Here is a 21,499-nt window from a genome sequence, read left to right as displayed (position 1 = left end):
GTACGTGTTGTCTGTGGCTGCGGTTCCTGTCGGGAGGGGGTGCACCTCTGTCATCCTACACACGCGTACACAGTGAGTGTGTAGACACAGCTCCTTCCTAGATATGCTGGCCATGTATTTTATTTTTAGCACAGATCGAGTTTCCAGTCCCCGATTCAGCAGCCAGACGCGCTCAGCCACACACGTTTCCTCCAGCAGTGCGTTGCCCCAGCTGCACATGTAGCTCCCTCTGCTCCTCTGTGTGGAAGCGGAGCTGGAGCCCGGCGTCAGAGAGCGACAAAGATGAAGATGCTTCGGAAACGCACACTTTGAAATTGCCAAGTCATTGTGATGCTCTGCCATGGATTTAGGAGGAGACAGAAACAACCGCCAGTGGAGGATTGAAGCTGAAAAGCAGGTAAAGACAAACTCATCATCTAAAGAGATGTTGAGATTTTCAGGTTATACTGCTTGTTTTTAAATACTGTAGAACTCGTAAAACACTACTTAAAAAGTCTGACCTTCTTCTGCTTATAGCTGTAAAGTTTAGAATATCAGCTGTATTGTGTGTTTCAAAAGCATGATGCAGTGACTCCTCAACATTAAGGAGAAAAGACTGAAGCATTCTACACTATTACTTTCACAGATAATACATGATTAGCATTTTTAATTTGTTTATTTATTTTTATTGTTTAAATATATATGTATAGAAATATATAGAAATACAGGCATAAAATCTTCTACACCTCCGTTTCTCCTTATTATCATATTAATGGCTAAAATAATTAGCATTTCTGCACCGTCTTAAGTGTAAACGTCTTGTCAACATACGTTGTTTTCAGCCTCAGACGAAGTGACCTGTCTGGAGAAGATGCTCAAAACCACGAAGGCTGCATCCTGCGTGTAACACTCATATGCTCATATACTCATACAATGCTGCTAACGAGAGGTGAGTGTGCAAACACACAACACAACAGCAGCGTCATCGTCAAATACCTGCTAAATCAAAGCTTGCAAATGTCTTCTACACGTTTTAGGTTTAGGTGACACGTGAAACACATGTCTGCACACACTCTGTTTAGACACAAGGGGTCGCGACGATTCTATTCATTCATTTCCATGTGATGAAAACTCCCTTCAAATTAACTGAAATCAAGCTAAAACCATTACTTCAGCAAACTCCACCTGTTGCTGTGCACCGACAAAGTTGTGGTGACGTCATGTTTCTGCTACCTTAAGCCGATAAACTATAATGTCGTGTTCCGTTTGCGTCACTTTTCTTAACTGATGAAGTCGTTTATTTGCCTTAATTGACGGATTATGGATGAAGTCGTTTACAGCTCAACGGTTACAGATTTTCGCCAGGTCTCGCCACATCTTTTAAACAGTTATTGTCTCGGAATGTACCAAAAAGTTACAGGGAGGGGTGCTGCCTCACTGCCTCAACTGCTAGTTGACTGTGTTCAGTTTATAAAACATTGTGTAACTTCATCGTAGTTAAAGTATTAAGGTTAATACACTTGCTGGTGAGATACGTCCTAAAATATATTCAGGGGTGCTTTGTTTATTAAATATAACATATTATGACCCCCCTGGCACAGGTGGGTGAACCCACCAACTGACTTCGTCCCTTTTCACTTTTCGACAAAAACGTATTGTCTGTTACTTTTAAAGCCAAATCAAAAGGCTAAGCTAAGCGTGTCTCTTAAATTAGCTGTAAAGTTTGATTATTATTTTAGACCGGGGTAATTTTAAAGTGAAGATGGAAAACGTCACATTAGTCTTCTCTGTCCTTGGGAAGTAATGGCACTAGTTAAAGCCGAACAGTTAATGTTTTGCTAGCTGGCCTCCGGAGGCAGGGGGCTTAGCGTTAGCGGGCTAACGGCTAACGGCAGCCGGCAGATGTGGCTTTTCGCTTCTCACAATGTTGATGTGTTCCTGTGAAAAAGTGGATTTTAGCATTACTTCTCGGTCCGTGGCCCGGCTCGTGTTCGAGGCCGAGCAGGAGAACAAAAACGGAGGAAACTCGTCCAATGGGAGGTAGGAGCTGGTACTTTAATCTACGCAGCCTGTGCGCTTTTCTGCGCCGTATTGTTGAGAGACGTAATTGTGCATTTAAGTTGGTTCTTTGGTTTCTCTGCTCGTAAGGCCGTAAAACATCGCTTCTGTCAGCAGATAATGTTAAGCAGTGGTTGGTCGTACTTGGTTTACAGGTCACTGATGTGATGCGTTTCCTAAACCAAAGAGCAGCGCAACAAGTGTGTCGAGAGATGAAGGTGAAATCACACGCTCGTCTGTTCCGGAACATTTGCTCATCTGCACCGTAACGTTCTCTGCTAAAAGCAGGCTTGCGTGGACTGAATGGCGGAGGCTGCGCGCGGATTACGGTGGATTATTGTGGACAAACAAGTCCGTGCCAAGATTGTTCTTGTTCAAACAGATCACTGTAAATACAGCCAGACGTGCTCTGGCCCCTTGACTTGGAAGTGGCTGCTTTGAAGGCAAACAATGGAGTGAAACACACACGCAGCCCTTCACTGCTGGAGGACACATCTGCAGTACGTTTTTATGTAGTTATGAGTGTGGTAGCCTATAGAGACAATTAGACCAAGTAATGACCTGTATTATTATAAGGGTGTGTTGTTTATGTCTGGTGCAGTGTCTGAGTGGGATCGTGCGTTTGTTCTGAGAGACCGTTTCAGAGTGAGCCGTGTTTGTGTAAGTCAACCTACGGAAATGCTGACATTTAGAAAGAGCACCTGCTTTTTCTGTGCAGGATCTTGTCACTACGGACTTTCCTTGCACACACGGTGGTCACATTGCTGTTGCTTTATGTTACTGTCTATACTATAAATAAACAAACAATGGCTGCTGTCGCTCAGTCCCTTTTTCACCTTGTTTTAGCTGCTCCTCGGTTATTTGAAGGGAGAAAAACTCAATCTTTACTCATTGTACCTAATATATTACAAATGTATGATCCTGAGCAAAAGAATACAAGTGACATAAAACCCCCAGTATAAATAAATCCTACTGATCAGCGTTTTGAAGGGAACAGTATTTAATTGTAGATTATTGTCATGTGATACCCCATATTCTTAGAATGGTCAGAGCTAAAACACTGGACATAAATATCTCACATTAGTATGATTTACTTTAGTTGAGAAGTTGCAGAATATATATTTTAGGAATATACAAATACAAAAACTAGTCGTGTAGATGTAGGCCAGTTTTTTGAATGCCAAGTCTCTGCTCTTTTTGCTTCTCAGGTAGCTACTTCCAGAAACAGATCTGTCATGTATAGGACCCCCACTCTTCCAAAGATCTCCCAGATTATACAAATGGAAGCTTGACGTCTGCAAAAGGAGTAGAGGCGAGAAACACTGGAAGTGACTGCAAGAGGTGCAGAAGTGGAAGGGGTGAGGCACTTAAGCTAAACATAGAAGAGGGTTGAAACAGCATTTTAGTCACACTGAATGCAACATATACGGACAACTGGAAATGGATTGCCTAAAGACAAGACTTGTGAAACTAACTAACAGGCCTCCTCCTTGCATCCTGCTGCATCATTTTTGACTGAAGAATGCTCATGACACTTGTGAACTGTTTAACTATTTCTTGGCAATGCTGCTGCTTCTTGCTTGATGTGAAGTTCACACAGGAAATCTTAAATCAGTCAGAGATACGCTGCCTGGAGTGACACGCTAACCCATCCCAATACAGTATTCTGTAAAAAATAGACATGACTGGAAGACACGTCAGTCATGGGTGAGCCACAACTATAAATATAAAAACAAGTCCTTATCTGGTGCCTTTGACTTGACTGAAACAGAATATTAGGCTGTGGAAAGCTTTCATGATGACCATGTCCTCACCTGTGGAACCAGAAGGTATCACGATGGCGCATCCTGTATCCATCCCAACGCTGACTGTCCTGCCACCATCCTCTGATACAGAATCACGGTCTCGCTCACCTAGCCCCAGGTTGCCACGCTTCATCCGCCACAGTAGATCGCACCGCAGGAGGACTCGAACTAAGAAACAAAATGTGGAAGGAGAAGGATACTTTTCTAACCAGGACACAACACCTCAAATTGTAATCGAGGGGACTGCAGAGAAAGGCATTGTTCCACATTCTTCTTCCTCAGTAGCTACTCATATCAACGCTGAAGAGGAAGGTCAGGACAGCGCTTCACAGGATTACCTCCTGCCTCCATCTCGCTCAGGGTCTCGTAGTCCTTCCCCAAGTCGACGCTCCCGTTGGTCTCTTAGGAGCCTGCTCACTAGAGATTCTGACTGGGACTGCTCCAGGTTGGTTTGCTGAATTTATTCCAAATAATCAGCAAGTCACTGAAAAAAGAAGTCATGCGATTTCATTGTAGCAGTCGGTTTGTTTTTTACTGATAAGCAAAAGGTCCACAAATGAGAACAGTGTTTTTAATTCATTTATTAACCTGAACGCTGGATTCACTTACTGTGTCTTAAACACCAACGGCACCACATAGAGTTCAGAGAACTAGAGCAGAGCAGTCACACTGTCAGCGCTAACTTTGTCTTTTATCGCTCTGTTAAACCTCAAATTTGCATTCAGGTCTACTGAGACCAGATTTCTCAGCAATAAATGAAGCGTAGCGAGTAGCTTATCATCAGTGTGAGTTGTTGGGGAATAGAGTTGTCTTACATCTGACAGATTTGCGCTTGCTCGACTTTTCTCAGATGCCACGAGGTCAACTATTTTGGAACATGCTGGAGTTAATTAGCTGATGGCTAAACCTAGTGAGAACAGATTATGCAGTTAAATTCCTGAGTGAGTTGAGTTGAATTATGGTATATTTATGATATAAGAATCAAAAACCCAACACTCAGATGGTCAATTTCAGTGGTGAAGCAAGACATGTTACTCCACGCTAAGCACTAATAAAATAGTGTAATTCAAATTTAAAACAATAACTTTACACCTTTGGAACAGGCCTGTATGTCCTTTAAATAAGAGAAGCAGTAAGCACACAGGGAACAAAGACACAAGGACTGCTGTCCTAACAGCAAGACAAAACCGAGCTGGGTCAGTCACAGAGCTGGAGGCGGAGTTCGTGTGATATTTATCCTTTCTTCAAATCATGACATCACCTCCAACCAATGGAAGTGGGAGCTTAGTCTGATGATGTCATATAAGCCCAATCAGACGATGTTCCGTGCACCACTGCAGCAGGCTACAGAGGACAAGTGAAGAGTGATTCTCTCCTGGTAACCATATGAACAGCTGTGCCCTTGTCTGCTTCACTTTTTACCTACTTGTATTTGCTGCATAATGAGTTAATTAACTGAACTTGGGATATGAATGTTTTGGTATATATGTATATTTTAAATGATTTTTAAAATATTGCAAAGTTCAGAACAAGACTTATATACCCTAATTTAAACAACCCACATAAGAAATAGGCCTTCACAGTTCTCTGAGTAGCTAATAAACAGGGTTAGAGACAAAGAAAAAATAGCTTATGGTTCAATACAGAACCACTGAAACTTAGAGAAGGAGTGTTCTGCCTCTGCTACACGCAACCTGCCCAAGCCTTATTGTCATTCCATATACACATGCGCAGTGCATTTCCCCGAAGGTCCCAGCGTAACACTAAACACAGTGTGTACTTAAATAGGCACAAGGTAATAAAAAAACAAATGCAACTACTTGCAGATAGGTATGTTCACAGTAGAAAATAGATCAACAATATTCAAATAAAGGTCTGTGTAATAATAGAAAGCTAAAGGTTTAATTATTGAATAACCCTTTTATACAATTTCTCTGTATGCAAATATATTGGTTCTTAAAATAATTGTTGCATCAGAACTGGCCAAATTGCCAAATGTAAAAAAAAATCCCTGGAAGTATTCACATGTTGTACAATTGCAGACATATGTTGATAGAAACCAGGTAAAGATGTCAGTCACTCTACAGCAAATATGGTAAAATGATGTTAAGGCAGAGCGGCGACACATGCTAACGTATCACAGTGCGCGCGTGATAGAACCTGTCATTTTCTTAAGTAGCCTAAAGCTTTTGCAGAAGGTGTCTGCATCATCTTTCTTTCGCTATGAGTTTTTCTATTGATGGGAAAAGAAGTGTGAATAGAACGGGTACATCCTGTCGTATTAAAACTCATCGTGTACCATTTTAATCATACTTCGACAAGCATTCTGTCTCTTTTCTTGTCTCTTTCTCGGTGCCTACTTGGCCCATGACACAGTCATTACGGGATATTGGTGAACCTCTGTAAAGCAGATTAGACGGAGGGAGACATAATGGTGGCAGTGTGGGCCTGGCTCAGCCCAGCGTGGATTATGTTGTGGACTCTAATCCAGGGGGATGGACAGAAAGATTGAGGGTTATGGGATTGGGTGGGTTCTGGGTTTGGGCCAGGTGAATCCACCACAAGCAGACATGGTCTCAGTATTAGTGACCGTCCTGTTGCAACCTTGTTTTTACTTGCATTGCACAACCTTTAACTTATGACTGATTGGTTATTTTTCCTGTATATGATGATGGTGAGCCGGCAAAACTACATAAATAGGAAATGAAGCACAAATGATGTGTAGATAACGTTCTTCTTATTAGCTGATATGTCATTTGGTTATCAGAAGAAATTTACTGCGTGATGCTGTGAAGATATTATTCTAAAAAAACTCAACAAAGACAACAGATCAGGAGTAGGAAAGTGAAGCTGGCGCTTGTTTGGATGTGAATAAAGACTGCTGGTACCACTTTCCTTTCTCTGAATTCAGATAAACCCTTGGTTCAGACTCGGCCGTATCGCCCTTATCGGTGTCCCCAGTTCAGCAGCACCTCGCTGTGCAACAACAAGGCCTCGCTCCACGCATGGAGCCTCCTCCCCCTCCCTCCTCCCCCTCTCTGCACTTGCAAAGGAGATTACGGATGGGAGCAGCGACGCCAGCCTGCTACCGGGTCCTGCAGTCGGCATAGGCAGCAGCGGTGTCAGCCGTAGCCGGCTGCGAGGCGCGGGGCGTCGGCCACCATGGGAAATTAGCATCCGACCGCGGGACGGTGGGCGATGGGCGCAGTTTCACCCCGAAGCTAAGCGCAGCCGATGAGGCAGAAGGGCGGCCGTGCATCCCCGCAGCGTCTGGCCCGGACCCCGGTGCCATATTGATACCAGAGCGAGCAGCAGCGTGTGTTTTGTGGGTATAACGTTACAAGGCGGATCGCGACCGTCTCCTGACATGTTCGAGTGAGTAACAACAGCGGAGCTGCGGCGCTGACGGCGTCGCTGGGTCTCCACCTTCGCGGATGCTCATGAGTCATCGATGTGGACCCACGGGTCATTTACGTGCGGCCACCGTCTGATTAGCTGCGTGGGTTCGTCCTGTCGCTGACCTCAGCAGCCTCCACAGTCACATTAGTCGGGTCTGTTAGCTTAAACGAGCTCCTCCTATCGGCTCGTGCCTGTGCTGTTTCGGTTCTGTGGGTTCGTCCGGTTCTATTGTGCTGCCTGTTCACCAGGCTGGACGCTTGTGGGGCGCTAGAACGCTAGCTGCCTGTTAGCCGGTGGCGTGTGTGCGTGTTGTGGTCGGGGTCTGTGCTGGGCTTCCTGTCGGTGCTTTAGGTTTGACACCTACCCCCCCACGGCCTGACGCACATCAAACCTATTTACAGAACCCACAGCCCGTGTGCGCGTTTGGCGAAAGATGGATTAACGCTGCCTGTCATAATGCCGAACAGATTAACGCTGTTGCCTTTGATAAGGTAATATTTCGGGATTATGTTGGTATGAAACGAAGCTGGTGTGTTCCGGAGCGGGCTTCAGCCTCACTCATCCTCTCCCAGCATCAGTCGTGTTGCCTTGGTGATGATGTGTTGTTTCAGTTTTTCATTGTGATCCATTGTGATCAGGGCTTCAGTACTTGTAATTGTTTTTATTAAACTAACTAAGTGTTATTGCTTATTTGACAAGAAACAAGCACAGTGTTTACACATTGCTACAGCAATAATAAACGTGTAGGCAGATAAGCACAACTGTCACACTGAATAGAGTGAAGGCAAATGGAGTTAAATGTGTTGAAGGGCTGGAGTTGGAGAGTGTCAGGTTTGTGGGAGAAGCTTTTTATCAGCTTCAGCTAACTGTCTCAAAATGAATGCAATTGTACATTGTAGATTGACATGTAGTAAATTATAGGCCTGTAGCTTTATGGTTAAAAATAAAATGAGAAATGTGGAATCATGAACAAAGCTGTGTGGAGGGCAGTTGAACTTAAAGTGAGCCATCTCAGCCTTTGACTTCATTGATCAAACTGTAGAAAGGAAGCGACCACAGCACCATGAAGTGACTGAGTGAGCAGAGCATTGATTGCTGTCACAAGTATGTTTACAGCTAGCACCAGAGCAGACGTCTGATGACGATGGTGATGAATAAATGAGTTTATTTCTAAAAACAATAATATGGTTATATATGGTAATATGGTATAATATCTAATATGGTTTGATCCATCTGCTTGATTACCCCAAGGACTGTGGAGACTCAATAGTATCAGCCATCAGTCGTACAGTTTTTAACATGCCCTCTTTTCTGTTTGCTTTACATATTTTTAGAAGATCAGTTGATTAGCACCATTGTTACGCTCCTATCAATTGACAGACTGGTTTATCCACCAGTCATTGAAGCTCTAGACCTGCTTACTGCTGCCTGTAACACCATTTATTTACTAAATGCACGTCTGGCTCTATTTTAGTTTGGGTTTTAGTTAAAACAGAACAGGTGGATCTCTGAATGTTGATTGCTTCTTTTTAAACATACAGCTATGGCTTTAAAATCTGCACTGGCTGCCAAAGTGAGTCTAGCTGATAGCTCTGGCCTTGGGAAGGCCTCCTTTGGTCTTATAGAGGCTCTTCGCGATGGTATGCTATTATCAAATAGGAAACGCCTGCGGCCTACATAACATGACATTAATGTTAGCTTGATGAAATGTGAGTGTTTCCTCTGTTTTCCCCCGGAGCTAAATCTCTTTGTGTCTGTCCTCCCCAGCACGGCCAGCAACTCTCCTCGCAGCACCCCCGGCAGCTCTCCCTCCCTGCGGCGCAGGGTCCTCGGAGGTGGCAGGGCCAGCGAGAACGAGGGAGGGGGTGAGAAGAGCAGTGGGGGAGGCGGCTCAGAGAGCCCCCTGCCTTCGATTCCTTCAATACCCTCGGCATCCTCCATCACATCTGCCTACCCCATTGCTTCTCGCCACTTCAGCCGCAATGCCAAGGTAACTATCCACTGCGCGGCTCAGACTACTGCTCACAAACACTCGTGGAGCTCTAAGTGTAAAAGAAACGGACTAATACAAGGAACCTTTGACTCTTTAATAGTGCTCCATAATTTTTTATCTTCAACCGAGTAGCGTTTATCCCTACAGACGCCTTTTGAGAGCTATTATTTAAGATCCTCTTCTTTTCTTTACAGAAGGTGCAGAGCTGGTACAATGTAAGTACACATTAACATATGTAGGTGAATTTTATTCCAATGTTTGTTTTCATTGTTAAACAAGTATAGAACAGTTTGTTTTATCCTTGCGTTTAATCAAGTATTCCAGTCTACCTACAGGCTGTTGACTTTTCCACAGTCCAGTTATGAAATTAAAGAACAGGTTCTCATTTGACTTTACTTTCTGTTCCACAGGTTCTCAGTCCTACATACAAACAGAGGAATGAGGATTTTCGTAAAATCTTCAAGAAACTTCCTGATACAGAGCGTCTTATAGTGGGTGAGTGAGACGTTACCAGTGTTGATGCGTGCTGAGCACATGCAGGCCCCGCTTGCGTCAACACACACCACTTAACATTGGGAGCAACCTCTTACTTTGAAATCAAGCACTTGTATTGTTTAAAGCTCTCCTGATACAGCCGTCTCTGTTTGCCTCCTCAGACTACTCCTGTGCTCTGCAGAAGGACATACTCCTTCAGGGCCGCCTTTATCTGTCAGAGAACTGGCTGTGTTTCTACAGTAACATCTTCCGCTGGGAAACCACTGTAAGTCATTGTCACACTGTGTACACACCGACACGCGCACATGCCTGTTGTAACCTGGTTAATGTCACATCTGCTGATAAGATCTGATAAGATCCTTTTAAATGTACTTGTTTGCAGATCAATTTAGATATGCTCAGGCTAATGTTGATAAGAACTGTGTACATAGAAAAGCACACAGCACTAAGTAAATCCTTCTCCTTGTAGATCACTATTCTGCTGAAAGATGTGACCTCCATGACCAAGGAAAAGACTGCCAAGCTCATCCCAAACGCCATCCAAATCAGCACTGACAATGAAAAAGTTTGTTTTTCATCAGAACTTCCACTATATATTTTTTTTCACCATCTAAACGTGTTGGCTGTTTATAGTTCAACTTACAGGGTGACTCTACCACTGACACTGCTTTCATCATCTTTGTACCCTCCTTCCTCTCCTTTCAACTGATTTTCAACTCTTCAGCATTTCTTCACTTCTTTTGGAGCAAGGGATCGCAGCTTCATGATGATTTTTCGTCTGTGGCAGAACGCACTGTTGGACAAGGTATGGCCTCTTTCTCACCAACGCTGGTGGTTTATGGCTAGTAGTTATGATCCTCGAATAGAAAGCAGTGTCATGAGGCTGGAGACAACAACAAACACAGGCTCAGACCTTTAAAATCACTATTATTTACTGGGTAAATACAGATGCTAATTTGAACACTGACTATGCAGAAACACAGCTGCTTAACATTATAATATGCTGGTAGTGGAATGAAGTCAGTTCATCACTTACAAAAGCTGTCAACAAAACTTCCCCACGTTGTTAATTGTGTTAACCACAACTACTTCTGAACTTAAGATGAAGTTGAGTTGAGCATAGTCAAAATCTGGCAAAACCTTGTTACTGAAAATCAGGAGATTAACAGTTTTAAGTACCAGTGGTTCTTTATTTTATTTATCATATCATAAATGCAATCCAGTGGCTGTGTCCTAACACGATGGATGTTCCTATTTATACTTCAATAAATATAGCAACCACATATGTGTCACCTCGTTCACTGTTGGCATCCTGATTACAGTCAGAATCGATTGGTATTTAACGTGCAATTAGACCCAGTCAATGCCGTTTCTTTGTGGTGCTATGGACACAGGTTCTGCTGTGTTCAGGGCAGTTCATAGTAGACCTATAATCAGTAGTGCTACGCATAAGCAAACCTGGCATCCAGAGCTACTGTCTAATTGATTATAGCAAAACGTGTGTTCTCTGTTTAATTGTGTTGTTTTCACAGTCTCTGTCCCCCAAAGAGCTCTGGCACATCGTCCACCAGTGTTACGGCACTGAACTGGGCCTCACTAGTGAAGATGACGACTACGTCTCTCCCACTGCAGAACACATGAACGGCCTACTGTGAGTGTAGATACGTCATGAGTGTGTGTTTAGCCTTTAGTTGCTGAATGTATTCAGGCAAGATGCATTTTGATTAAAAAACTCATGCTAATCTTTAGGTCAGAATGAATGTCTTGTTTAATTACTACATTAATTCCCACGGACTGACTTTCACTCTGTATTTGTATCTGTTACACTCATTCTCACTTCCTGTTCCTTTGTTCCTCAGGCCAGGAGATGATTCAGTGTCAGTCACAGATCTACTAGACCTGAGCTCGGTGTCGGTTCCCTCCGTAGGCAGCTCGCCCCCTCCCCTGGTGCCCTGTGCTCTAAGCAGCCCTTCCTCTTCTTCAAACCTTGTGGGCTCTTCTCCCCCTTCATCTGCCTCCTGTCTGCCTATAGAGGTGCCCTCCTCATCTGGATGCAGAATCTCCTCTGATGCTTTGGAAGCCAGCCCGCCAAGCTCACAAAGCTCCTTACCATCCACCACTCCCACCAACGCTTCTGCCTCTGCCCCAGTCTCTGCTGCTGCCTCCTTTGTGAGTGCTTAATACTCAAGTGTCAACTTTTCAATTTTCTGTCCTCAATGCAAACGGATGTGCTTTTTATTTCATGTGCTTTACTTGGGTTTAGTCCAGACTTGTTAAGATGGTGGTAACTATATGTAATCATATAGATAAAAGCATAGTCCTTACCTGTAAAACACCTTTTTCTGTTGTAGCTCTAACAGATTCAGTGTCAGTGTGGTAAACAGTAAATCATGATATGCAGCTGGGAGTATTGTGTGTATTAGTTTTCTTTATCCTGCATGAAATGAAGTTTGAACCTGACATTTACTAAATCCTGTCTGTCCCCATGTTTCCTGACACAAGCTCAGCCCAGCTGAGGTCTCTTTCCTCTCAAGTCATATGACAGTGGGGTGTTCTTTCCCTGCAGACCTCTTCCTAACTGTGTTTCCCTTTAACTGCATTAGAATCTGGAAGAGGGAGGGGACAGCCTGTCTGAGTCGGCCAATCAAATGCTGCCCCCACCAACCACCAGTCTGGGAAACCTTTCCTCATTGGACATGACCAATGACGAGGAGCTGCCCACAGACCCAAGCAACTCCTCCGACACACAAGAAGAGAGTGAGTGTTGTTTCTGTGGACCCAGAAGAGATGTGGAAGTTTGATTTGCATAAGGAATGCTTGAAATGTAAATAATAGGACAGGTTTTTTTGAGTTCATATGTGAACTTCTTTGAGGCTGCATCCCATCTATGTGATTGGCACAAAAAACATTTTCTTCCATAATTATTTGATAATTAACCCATCAAGACAATTTAACTCAATTAGTGACGCTAACTGTGATTGACTGCTTGCAGCTTTTTTCTCACTTCCTGGTCAACAAAGGTTTCAGGAAGTAACTCACGTTTAACCTTATACTGAAAGCGCAAGTGTCACATTTATGACTTGAGCAAACTCACAGTCATCTTAATGTTTATGTAACACTGCATGGTTAACATTTGGATCAGGGATAAATGTTTAACCATAACTGTTTATATTAATCAAATATTCTGTTCTTCTGACATTAAGGTGAAATAGAATCCTTTTGCATGGACCTGAGTGGACGGCTGCACATCAACACGGTCGTCCGCATGAGTGTGGACAAGGTGCACGACCTGCTCTTCTCGGCGGACACACATTTCATCCAGCATCTTTTCTCCCAGCGACACTTTACTGGTAGGTACAACAAACACTTAGACACACAAGATATAACTAATTATTAAAAAAACACTTTCTAATGCTGCCAATCAATTTTGTAACATTCCTGCATCCAGGAGTTGATTCAGCACCGTTTACAGAACACGCGTTAACTTACTGCATAACTCTGAGTGCGTGAAATCAAGTTTTTCCTGTTGCGACAGTGACAGTTAAGACCCAGGCTTTGTTGTTGCTCGACTGTTTACTGGACGACGAAGGCTTCTGTGGGTGGAAAGTTCTTTCTCTATTTGGCAATTTCATTCCATTGAACTCGGCTCTTGTATTTGTACTGGTCCTGTGTTATTTAACCCCGGGGAGAAGAGAAATGCAGCACTGTGTGAAACCATGTTTTTAAAGTAATGTAAGTGGATAAATACCAGCGTTGACCTCATCCCACCTGTCCGACACCTGCTGCATCTTACTGTTGTACCACTAATAAGGAAAAAGGGATAAGATGTTAATGCAGCCTTGAGCAGAGGCTCTCACAGGTTCTGCTTTTGTTTTCTGTTTTTGCATTGATGCGCAGGTATTTGGAGAAGCTTTTGATTTTGCTGTGTATAGTTCAGACAGGTTTGTGCACTTTAACTCCGAGACGAAGCCGTGAAGTGGATTTTGCCGGTGTCTCCCCCAGTCAGAGGCCCAGCACGCTAGAGAACATTGTGCAGCTCTAATTGGGGCATTTCTCTTTATGAACGAATGAGTCTCCATTGACCCCTTTTCTCTCTCTCTCCCCCCGCTCTCTACTCTCACACTTTCTGAACCTTTTCATCTCATTCACAAATTCACAACCTTGTCTGTCCTTTAACAACGTCATTTTATGGCTCTTATTCTATCAACTCACGCATTTCCTCCGTCTTTTGGTCTCTTGCAGACCTGTCGGTGGGTGAATGGCAGCAGGACAGCAACAGTGGAACTTCCAGCCGTGTGCTAAGTTACACCATCGCTCTCAACAATCCCCTCGGCCCAAAGACGGCCCCTGTGGTGGAGACGCAGGTCAGTTCCTCCGGACACACACTTAGTTTAAAGTTTGTCTGTATAGGTTTATTTTGACATCTCCTTTTGACATTTGACATAATCTTTCTACAGATTATTTCTCAACATCTGTGATGGAGCAGTTTAATAGTTATCGTACAAATAGTATACAGTTAGTGTTGTTTGCATAGTGATTTACAGTACAACAGAAAACGGCCCACTGGTCTGCTGACATTTGGCCTTTGTTACAGAGGAATACCATTAAGAATAAACCTTGACTCTTCCTTTGTCCAGACGTTGCATAAGAGCAGTGCCCGGGGAGAGTGCTTCGTGGTGGACTCGGAGGTCATTACCTCAGGCATTCCCTACCAGGACTACTTCTACACTGTCCACAGATACTGCCTCACCTCCATCAACAAGCACAAGAGCCGGCTCAGGTAGGTTTGTTGTAAGACTCTGCTAATCCATGCGTAAGTTTGACTCTGGAGTTTACAGTGACAAGCTGCAGTTTACTAATAGTGAAGGTGTAGCTACACAAGCTCATGTTTTCAGTTCAGTTCTGAAACATCTGCTTCTGCTTAAAGATATAGAAACTTGTCACGAGGGCTCTAGCTAGTTCACTTTTTCAATCACTCCCACTTTTATTTTTAATTTAATATTAATGATACAAATGGTTTTAAATGCTTTTTTAGTAAATGCATGTCCTGGTTTCAGCATCTCAAAAGAACAACGACAGTTTTATATTTTATATCGGTGTTCAAACTTCAGGGTCACACCATAGTCATAGTATATTTGAAAAAAAGGCCTTGAGCTGTTTCATGGGTTTTTGGGTCATTCACATCATTGAATAGGCTGTAATCACTAATTAGAGGCAGATCATCTTATATGTAATAGTCTCTCAGTTAAGATGTTTGATGAAATGAACTTGAATTAGTGAGGAGGGTTTATTGTTCATAACTAATTGCTAACTTGTTGCTTTGGCCAGAGTCTCCTCAGACATCTGCTACAGGAAGCAGCCGTGGAGCCTTGTGAAGGCGCTAATTGAAAAGAACACCTGGAGTGGAATCGAGGAGTACTACAGACACATGGGTGAGTCACGTGTCCGCCTCTTCAGCACTTCTCTAGACACGGCGTGTGAGAGCTGAACTGACCTAAAAGCCCATTTCCTTTTTAAGTTTGTAGCAAAAAATCAAACTGATAAATAAACTGCATGTGGCTTTTGTTTAGCCATGCTGTTCGCTCATCATTCGTGTCAGCCACTGTTTTCTCTAACAACAAGTGGTTCAAGAGGTTTGCTGTGGTATGTTCTAGGTAAAGCATGGGCCTATGCTTGGCCCATGCTTCACATCTTTATTTTTGTGTGTACTTGCTCTTTGCAGAGAGCGAGGTGTGCAAGCTGGAGACGTTGCTGCAGTCTGAGGTGTCTGTGGTAACCACCGGTGAAGCTGTGGGCCCAGATGCTGCCAAGACCCCTCCAGCCCTGCGGCGTCGCAAACGGACCTGCTCCCGACGGCAGGGGGAGAGAGACCGAGAGAGGGACGGAGGAGGCCTGGGCCCCGAACAGGGAGACCGAGGAGCTGGGGAGCAGAGGGACCGCAGAGAAACCAGTGAGCCACAATACAAACAATAAAGATACTTTGAGCCTTGTCCATGATATCTACATGTCATGTACACAAATCAAATGTTTACACAATACCGCCCCCTACTGGTGGTTTAGCCTTGAGGGTCTGTACAGGAATCAACAAGACGTCTAAACACTAAATACAAAATACTAACCATAAACCTTTAAACATGAACTCAACAGGGAACTTTAAATTCGATGATTAGATACAAGGATGTGGAAAGCAGTAATAGTTTGAGTTAATAAATCATTAAATAAAAATGATTTCTTTGTCCCATGTTCCTCTGAAACAGAATGTAGTTGTTTCTGTAGAAAATGTGCAGTTTCTCCTAAATGCGAAAATTGAATTGATTCAAACATTATTTGTTGATAGATGCTCACTACATGAAGCTGGGTGAGCGCTCACGTGGCGGAGCACACAGCGGCATATCAACCATCCTCCTCATCGTCAGCTTCATGTAAGTGAACTTCTGTTCAGGTTTGCGTGTGTTCTGCTGTGGCATCCTAGTAGACCTTACCTTCCTACACTGATGTGTGTATTAGCTCTCTGCTCCCTCTTTCAGACACTTTGCTTATCATCCGTCTTCTTACTGACAGCCTCTCTTTCTTGCCATTTCTCTTCTTGTCCCTTTTTTTCTGCGCTACTTCTTGTTCGTAGGATCTGTATCAGGTTCGTATCAGAGCCTTTGACTTTTCTACCACTGCCTGCGTAATGAGCTGTGATAGTTTGTTAGGAAACAATCCACCAGACAAAGCAGTTTAAGGTTCATGTAGACTGAATGTGAAGTGTGAATGTGTTGCTTCACATTTGTTGAATCTGCTTTGTTTGTATTCGGATGGATTTTTCCTGCATCAAAACGTTGTGTTGTGAGTGAAGCTGCTTCCGCTGCTGTTCTGTCTGATCGACTGAAGTCATCCTGCTGTTTTAACCCTTTCTTCTTTGTCTCCTCGTCAGTCTGGTGGTGCTGGTGGCTCTGAACATGCTGCTGTTCTACAAGCTGTACGCTCTGGAAAGAGCGGCTCATACACTGGAGACATGGCACTCCTACTCTGTTGCTGACAGGTAAACACGCCTCGGCTTTTTCCATACAACTGTTCTCTCTGTTCTCCACCCAGTGGAGCAGCTCTTAATGGGTGTTTGGTTTGTGGTGTTATTCCTGTGGGATCTGTGCTTGGTGATGTCACTTTTAGTCCTGAGCTTTACTGACAACTCTGTGGAGTGCTGTCTTTGATAATGTTATCCAGGTGTCTCTGTCTGAGCTATGTGATGTGGTTCAGTTCATAAAAACATCCCAGTGTTCTGGACACTAGGCCTACTAGACTACTTAAGGTGTTTTTGAGACTGTGGGGCCCAGTGTTTTGGCACTTATTAATTGTTGCTTGAGTACTGGGTCAGTTCCAACAGCTCTTAAACATGCTGTTGTTCGACCTCTTCTTTCAAGCCAGCTTTACTGTAGATATTTCACTGCCTTCTAACCTCAGACCTGTTTCTAACTTGACATTGTTGTCAAAAGTTCTGAAGATTGTTTTTAAACAACTCCAGTCTTTTCTGAAAGATAATGATATTGAGGATAAATTCCAATCTGGATTTAAGCCTCAACACAGCACTGCATTACTAAAAATTCATAATTATATTTTGTTGGCGAGAGCTGCTGGAGACTCAGTTCTGATGCTACTCTTAGACTTTACTGGTGCATTTGATACAGTGGACCACAAAATCCTCTTGTCTCGTGTGGAGCACTGTGTGGGCATCCAGGGTACTGTCCTCAGCTGGTTCACGTCATATCTTAGTAATAGGAGCATTGCTGTTACCATCAGTACCCCCAAGTCTCTGTGCTCGGTCCACTTATTTTTTCATCATATATGCTTCCATTGGGCTCTATTTTATACAGATATATCTACTCACAAAGACAATGGGAGGTACGTTACTTCAACCCCTATTTGACTCTGTGAAAGACTTAAGGGCATGTCTGGCACAAAATGTTTTTCACCTTAACGAAAGAAAAAGTACATTCACACACTAAGTACATTCTGTTTGGAGACCCTGCTACCATTGAGGCCTTTGTCCAGGGTCTTTTCTTTCTTTTAATGACTTTGAATTAAAATTCATGATGTTATTAGTTCTAGACTTGACTGTTGCGATGCCCTGTATACTGGAGTTAATCTGTCTTCTCTTGGTTGTCTTCAGATGGATCCATATGGTTGACCATATAGCCTCCGTTCTGGCCTCTCTTCACTGGCGTCCGGTTAATTTTAGAATTGAGTTTAATTTATTGACCTTTGTTTTTAAGGCTTTAAATGGACTTGCTCCACACTACCTCAGCGAGTTCTTACAGCTTCACATTCCAGCAAGATCACCCAGGTCCTCGAATCAGTTTCTCTTGGACGTTCCAAGGACAAAACGCAAACGTAGGGGTGATCGTGCCTTCTCAGCGTTAGCTTGTAGGCTATGGAACAGCTTGCCTCTTGGTGTCAGAGCAGCGCCAAACCTGCTAGCTTTTAAAACAGCTTTTCATACTCAGTGGAGTCTTCTATGCTTTCTATCTTCTAATTATCTGGTTTGATATGATCTGAAGTACTTTGGTCAACAAGATGTAAAAGTGCTATATAAATAAACTAAATAAAATAAATAAATGTTTTTGCTAGAGGGAGAACGTCCCTGTTCCTTAAACACTCATCCTCTGGATAGAGAGCATTTAAATCCCTTTTGTTGTTATTTTTTTCTGTAACAAAAGCCCTGTATGATGGTGATTTCAGTGTGAATCATTGTCATGTGTCTCTGCTTCCTTTCTTGATGGGGCTGGAAGTCATTCTAAGTTAAAAACATGGTTGGTACCATCTGTGTGATAGTCTTCACTCAGTCTGCATCAAATATGCCTCCCATCCAATTCCCACACATTGATAAGATCTTTGCACTGCTTAGTCTTGTAGTTGCGTCACCAGTGGTTTTCTGCCTGGTTACAGTTTGTGAAGGTTGAGTTCACGTGGTGTCCTTCAGCGTCTGACACTGAAGCATCCGTTTTCACTGAAGGTCCTCGTCCTGCGACAGATGTGCTTGTCTGTTTTATCACTTCAAGGCTGTGTCCTTATGGCTTCTGTTATTCCTCAGCTGCCAGTGCTGCGTGTGCAGTAGCATATTTATTCCTGTGCTCTCCTTCTTCCTGCAGTCCTTTGCCCCAGACGGCTGGAGAGTGGGCTCAGGTCCTGCAGCTCCAGAGGCAGTTTCACCAGGCCCAGCTCAGTAAGTGGCAGCAGATCCTGCAGTCCTCGGTCACACTGCTGGACCAGGTATGTGTGTGAGTGTGTGTTTGTGTGCGCTTTGGTTTATCGATTAATAAACACATGCATCACATCCTTATGTAACCCACTCATCTTGCCTTCCCCGTAAACTCCTCCTCACTCCCACATTTTACTATGTTTATCTCCCAGATGAAGCAGTCTCTAGAGAAGCTCCACCGAGGAATCGTTGTCCCAGAGGTGCAACAGGATGCTACTGACCCCCTCGCAGACTCCCTTACTGAGCCCTGAGCCCTGAGCCCTGCCTTGGACCCCACCTTGGTGAACTGGTAGAGTAGAATTAGGGGAAGGTCATCCTTTATCAGGACATGTACCTGTTCCCTCCCTCATTTCCAAATCAAACCCAGGTGCGGTAGTTGGAGGGAGACCACATTACCTGCACTTACCTTGGCCTGACTGGCTTGAAATGGTGACGGCCGCCTTCAGCCTCAAGCAGTTACAACTTCAGTGAACTCCTTCACACTGAAAGCTTTAGGACCACAGCAATAATCTACTAAGAGCTGCAGGACATCTGTATGGACCCAGGCCACTGGTGGGCCGGTCCGGACCATCCACACATCAAGAATCATGCAGAACTTCCAGAATGGTCAGAATCATTCGAAATCTCTGACCTCTTAGGAAAATCTACGACTATCACAGACTTTGCTCGTCTGGACTCAACATTTCGTGGCAGCTCTGGACAGAAAGCCCTGCCTAACGCCTGCTGAAACAAAAGCCTCGGAGGAGGAGAGTGCTGACAGGAGCAGGACCACTCTCGCGCCTTCCGTCAGGAACTGGGTTCTTTCACGTCTGAGTCGAGTCCCGTCAGGAGCTGCCGGGGAACGAGGAACATTTCAACACGAGACACTTTAGTTTTCACCCTAATTAGGCTGTCAGTCATCTGCCAACGGGCACGAGATGCATTTCAACACCACATACTTTAGTCTTGACCCTGAGTTTTAGACACACTCCCAACGGTCCTGTCTGTGTTTTATCGTTTTTCCAAATCAGTGTGTTGGGTTGTTTGAGGACAGCGAGCAGTTGCTCAAACCGTTCCAGTATTTATTATTACCAATGACTTGTGATTCCAAGTCCTGTCCTGCTAAGTCGTGCGGTGGCTGTGGTTTGCTCTGATCTGCTGTTGCTACAGGGGAACGATTACTGATCACAGCAATAATGGCCATAGTGATTCTAGTACTTTTTGAATGTTTGAAACAAAGTAGAATATAATAATAATAACGATGAAGACGATGTGTGTGAATGTGTAGAAGTTGTTTAAAATGAAAACAAGCAGCGTAGAGTGTAACCTGACGTGTGTGAGTGAGCGAGTGAGTCCTCATTGTTACTTTTTCATGACTTTGCTTTTGTTTTTCTCTTCCACGTTTGGTTCACAGTGAACAGTTCAGGATTTACCACAGGTTTGATCAGGTAAAAAGCTAAAACATCAGTCAGCTACTTGTTTGTCGTGTGAGTCGGACAGATGTTTCAAATCAAAAAAGGACCAAGCAGACCCGTGTGAAAAAAAGGGAACGTGTACTGCAGTATTTTTTGTTTGCATCGCTCATCTTGTGTTTTTATGGAATTCCTTTTTCACTTTCTGTCTGTTCTGATGTTTATTTTCATTCTGTCTTCTTGGTTCGTGGCCTCTGATGTGAAAACAGCTCATTCAATTCTACTCATCGCTCGACCTTCACTCTTCCTCTCTCTCCTCTTTGCTCTCATCACCTTCACCTCTTCACCGCTTTGCTCTCTCTCTCTCTCACTGAAAATGGTGTCTGCATAAGTGTGGGCCCTGCTGTGCATGGCCCTCTGTGGATAATGAGGGTGTAATATTTATTGAGGGAGGGGGGGCTGTAAGGAGCAGCGGGGATGAGAATGTACTGTAAAGATGATGTGATTGTACACCACGCCATGGAGAGAAATGAAAACGTATAAAACCTGCAACAAGTCCTCGTGTGTCTCTTAACAGCTTTTTGTCTTTATTTTGAAAATCACTCAGTGGGTTATAAGAAGTTTTCTATATAATCTAAAAGGAAAGCATTAATAATTGAACTTTATTGATCCCACATTGGGGAATTATCCTCTGTGTTTTAACCCATTTCCTGTGGGAGCAGTGGGCAGACACAGGGCGGTGCTCAGTGCGAAGTGTCTTGCTCAAGGACACACCCGGTGCCAGAAGCAGGGCTTTGATTCCTGTTTAGTCCCAAGTAAAAGTAGAAACGTTTTGCAGAACTAACCTAGAAGATCTTTTGCTCTGAATCAGTGCTTTAAGCAAAATAATTTTATTTAAAAAAAAAAAAGTCCCATTTCTCGCCCTGACAGTCGTTTCATGTGTTTGTCAGATGTTTTTGTCCCCACACTGGGGAATGTTTGGCTTTTGTTGGCTCAGAACTGAGATGATCAGTTCCCTGATCAAGTTTCTGATCTCTCTTCTCACAGCTTCAGCAAAAAGTGCAGGTCAGATAATAGAGAATCTAAACCTTGGTCAAATAATACACTGTTGTAATTTCACAGAGATCCTATATATCTG

The 21,499-nt window shown here is 43.7% G+C and overlaps 1 protein-coding gene across 7 annotated transcripts; it reads left to right on the top strand.

Moving 5' to 3' along the window:
• The first annotated feature begins 117 nt into the window (after window positions 1-117).
• Window positions 118-20,919, top strand: gramd1a (GRAM domain containing 1A). 7 transcript variants are annotated; one of them, XM_055503505.1, is made up of 21 exons: window positions 118-397; window positions 822-928; window positions 3,246-4,287; window positions 9,009-9,231; window positions 9,429-9,449; window positions 9,645-9,729; window positions 9,891-9,994; window positions 10,199-10,294; window positions 10,454-10,534; window positions 11,262-11,380; window positions 11,589-11,898; window positions 12,333-12,486; window positions 12,933-13,079; window positions 13,972-14,093; window positions 14,367-14,509; window positions 15,058-15,161; window positions 15,452-15,679; window positions 16,067-16,151; window positions 16,649-16,756; window positions 18,861-18,981; window positions 19,123-20,919. In XM_055503505.1, the coding sequence occupies exons 3-21, from the start codon at window positions 3,833-3,835 to the stop codon at window positions 19,219-19,221; spliced, it is 2,805 nt and encodes a 934-aa protein (XP_055359480.1). In that variant the 5' UTR covers window positions 118-397; window positions 822-928; window positions 3,246-3,832; the 3' UTR covers window positions 19,222-20,919. The 7 variants fall into 7 exon arrangements, with proteins under 7 accessions (XP_055359480.1, XP_055359484.1, XP_055359482.1 ...); XM_055503507.1 differs by lacking the exons at window positions 118-397; window positions 822-928 and adding exons at window positions 1,608-2,019; window positions 2,193-2,537; XM_055503509.1 differs by lacking the exon at window positions 3,246-4,287 and having other exon boundaries at window positions 125-397.
• The last annotated feature ends 580 nt before the right edge of the window (window positions 20,920-21,499 follow it).

Source organism: Betta splendens, chromosome 16 (genome assembly GCF_900634795.4).
Source record: "Betta splendens chromosome 16, fBetSpl5.4, whole genome shotgun sequence".
Lineage (NCBI taxonomy): Eukaryota > Metazoa > Chordata > Actinopteri > Anabantiformes > Osphronemidae > Betta > Betta splendens.
Note: the sequence above shows the minus strand (reverse complement) of the source record. Positions and strands in the feature narration are given on the sequence as shown.

Coding starts and splice junctions, on each gene's coding strand:
- gramd1a (XM_055503505.1), top strand. CDS start 3,833: ATGATGACCATGTCCTCACCTGTGGAACCAGAAGGTATCACGATGGCG. Junction 10,295..10,453: donor TCAGCACTGACAATGAAAAA/GTTTGTTTTTCA, acceptor TCAACTCTTCAG/CATTTCTTCACTTCTTTTGG. Junction 11,899..12,332: donor TCTCTGCTGCTGCCTCCTTT/GTGAGTGCTTAA, acceptor TAACTGCATTAG/AATCTGGAAGAGGGAGGGGA.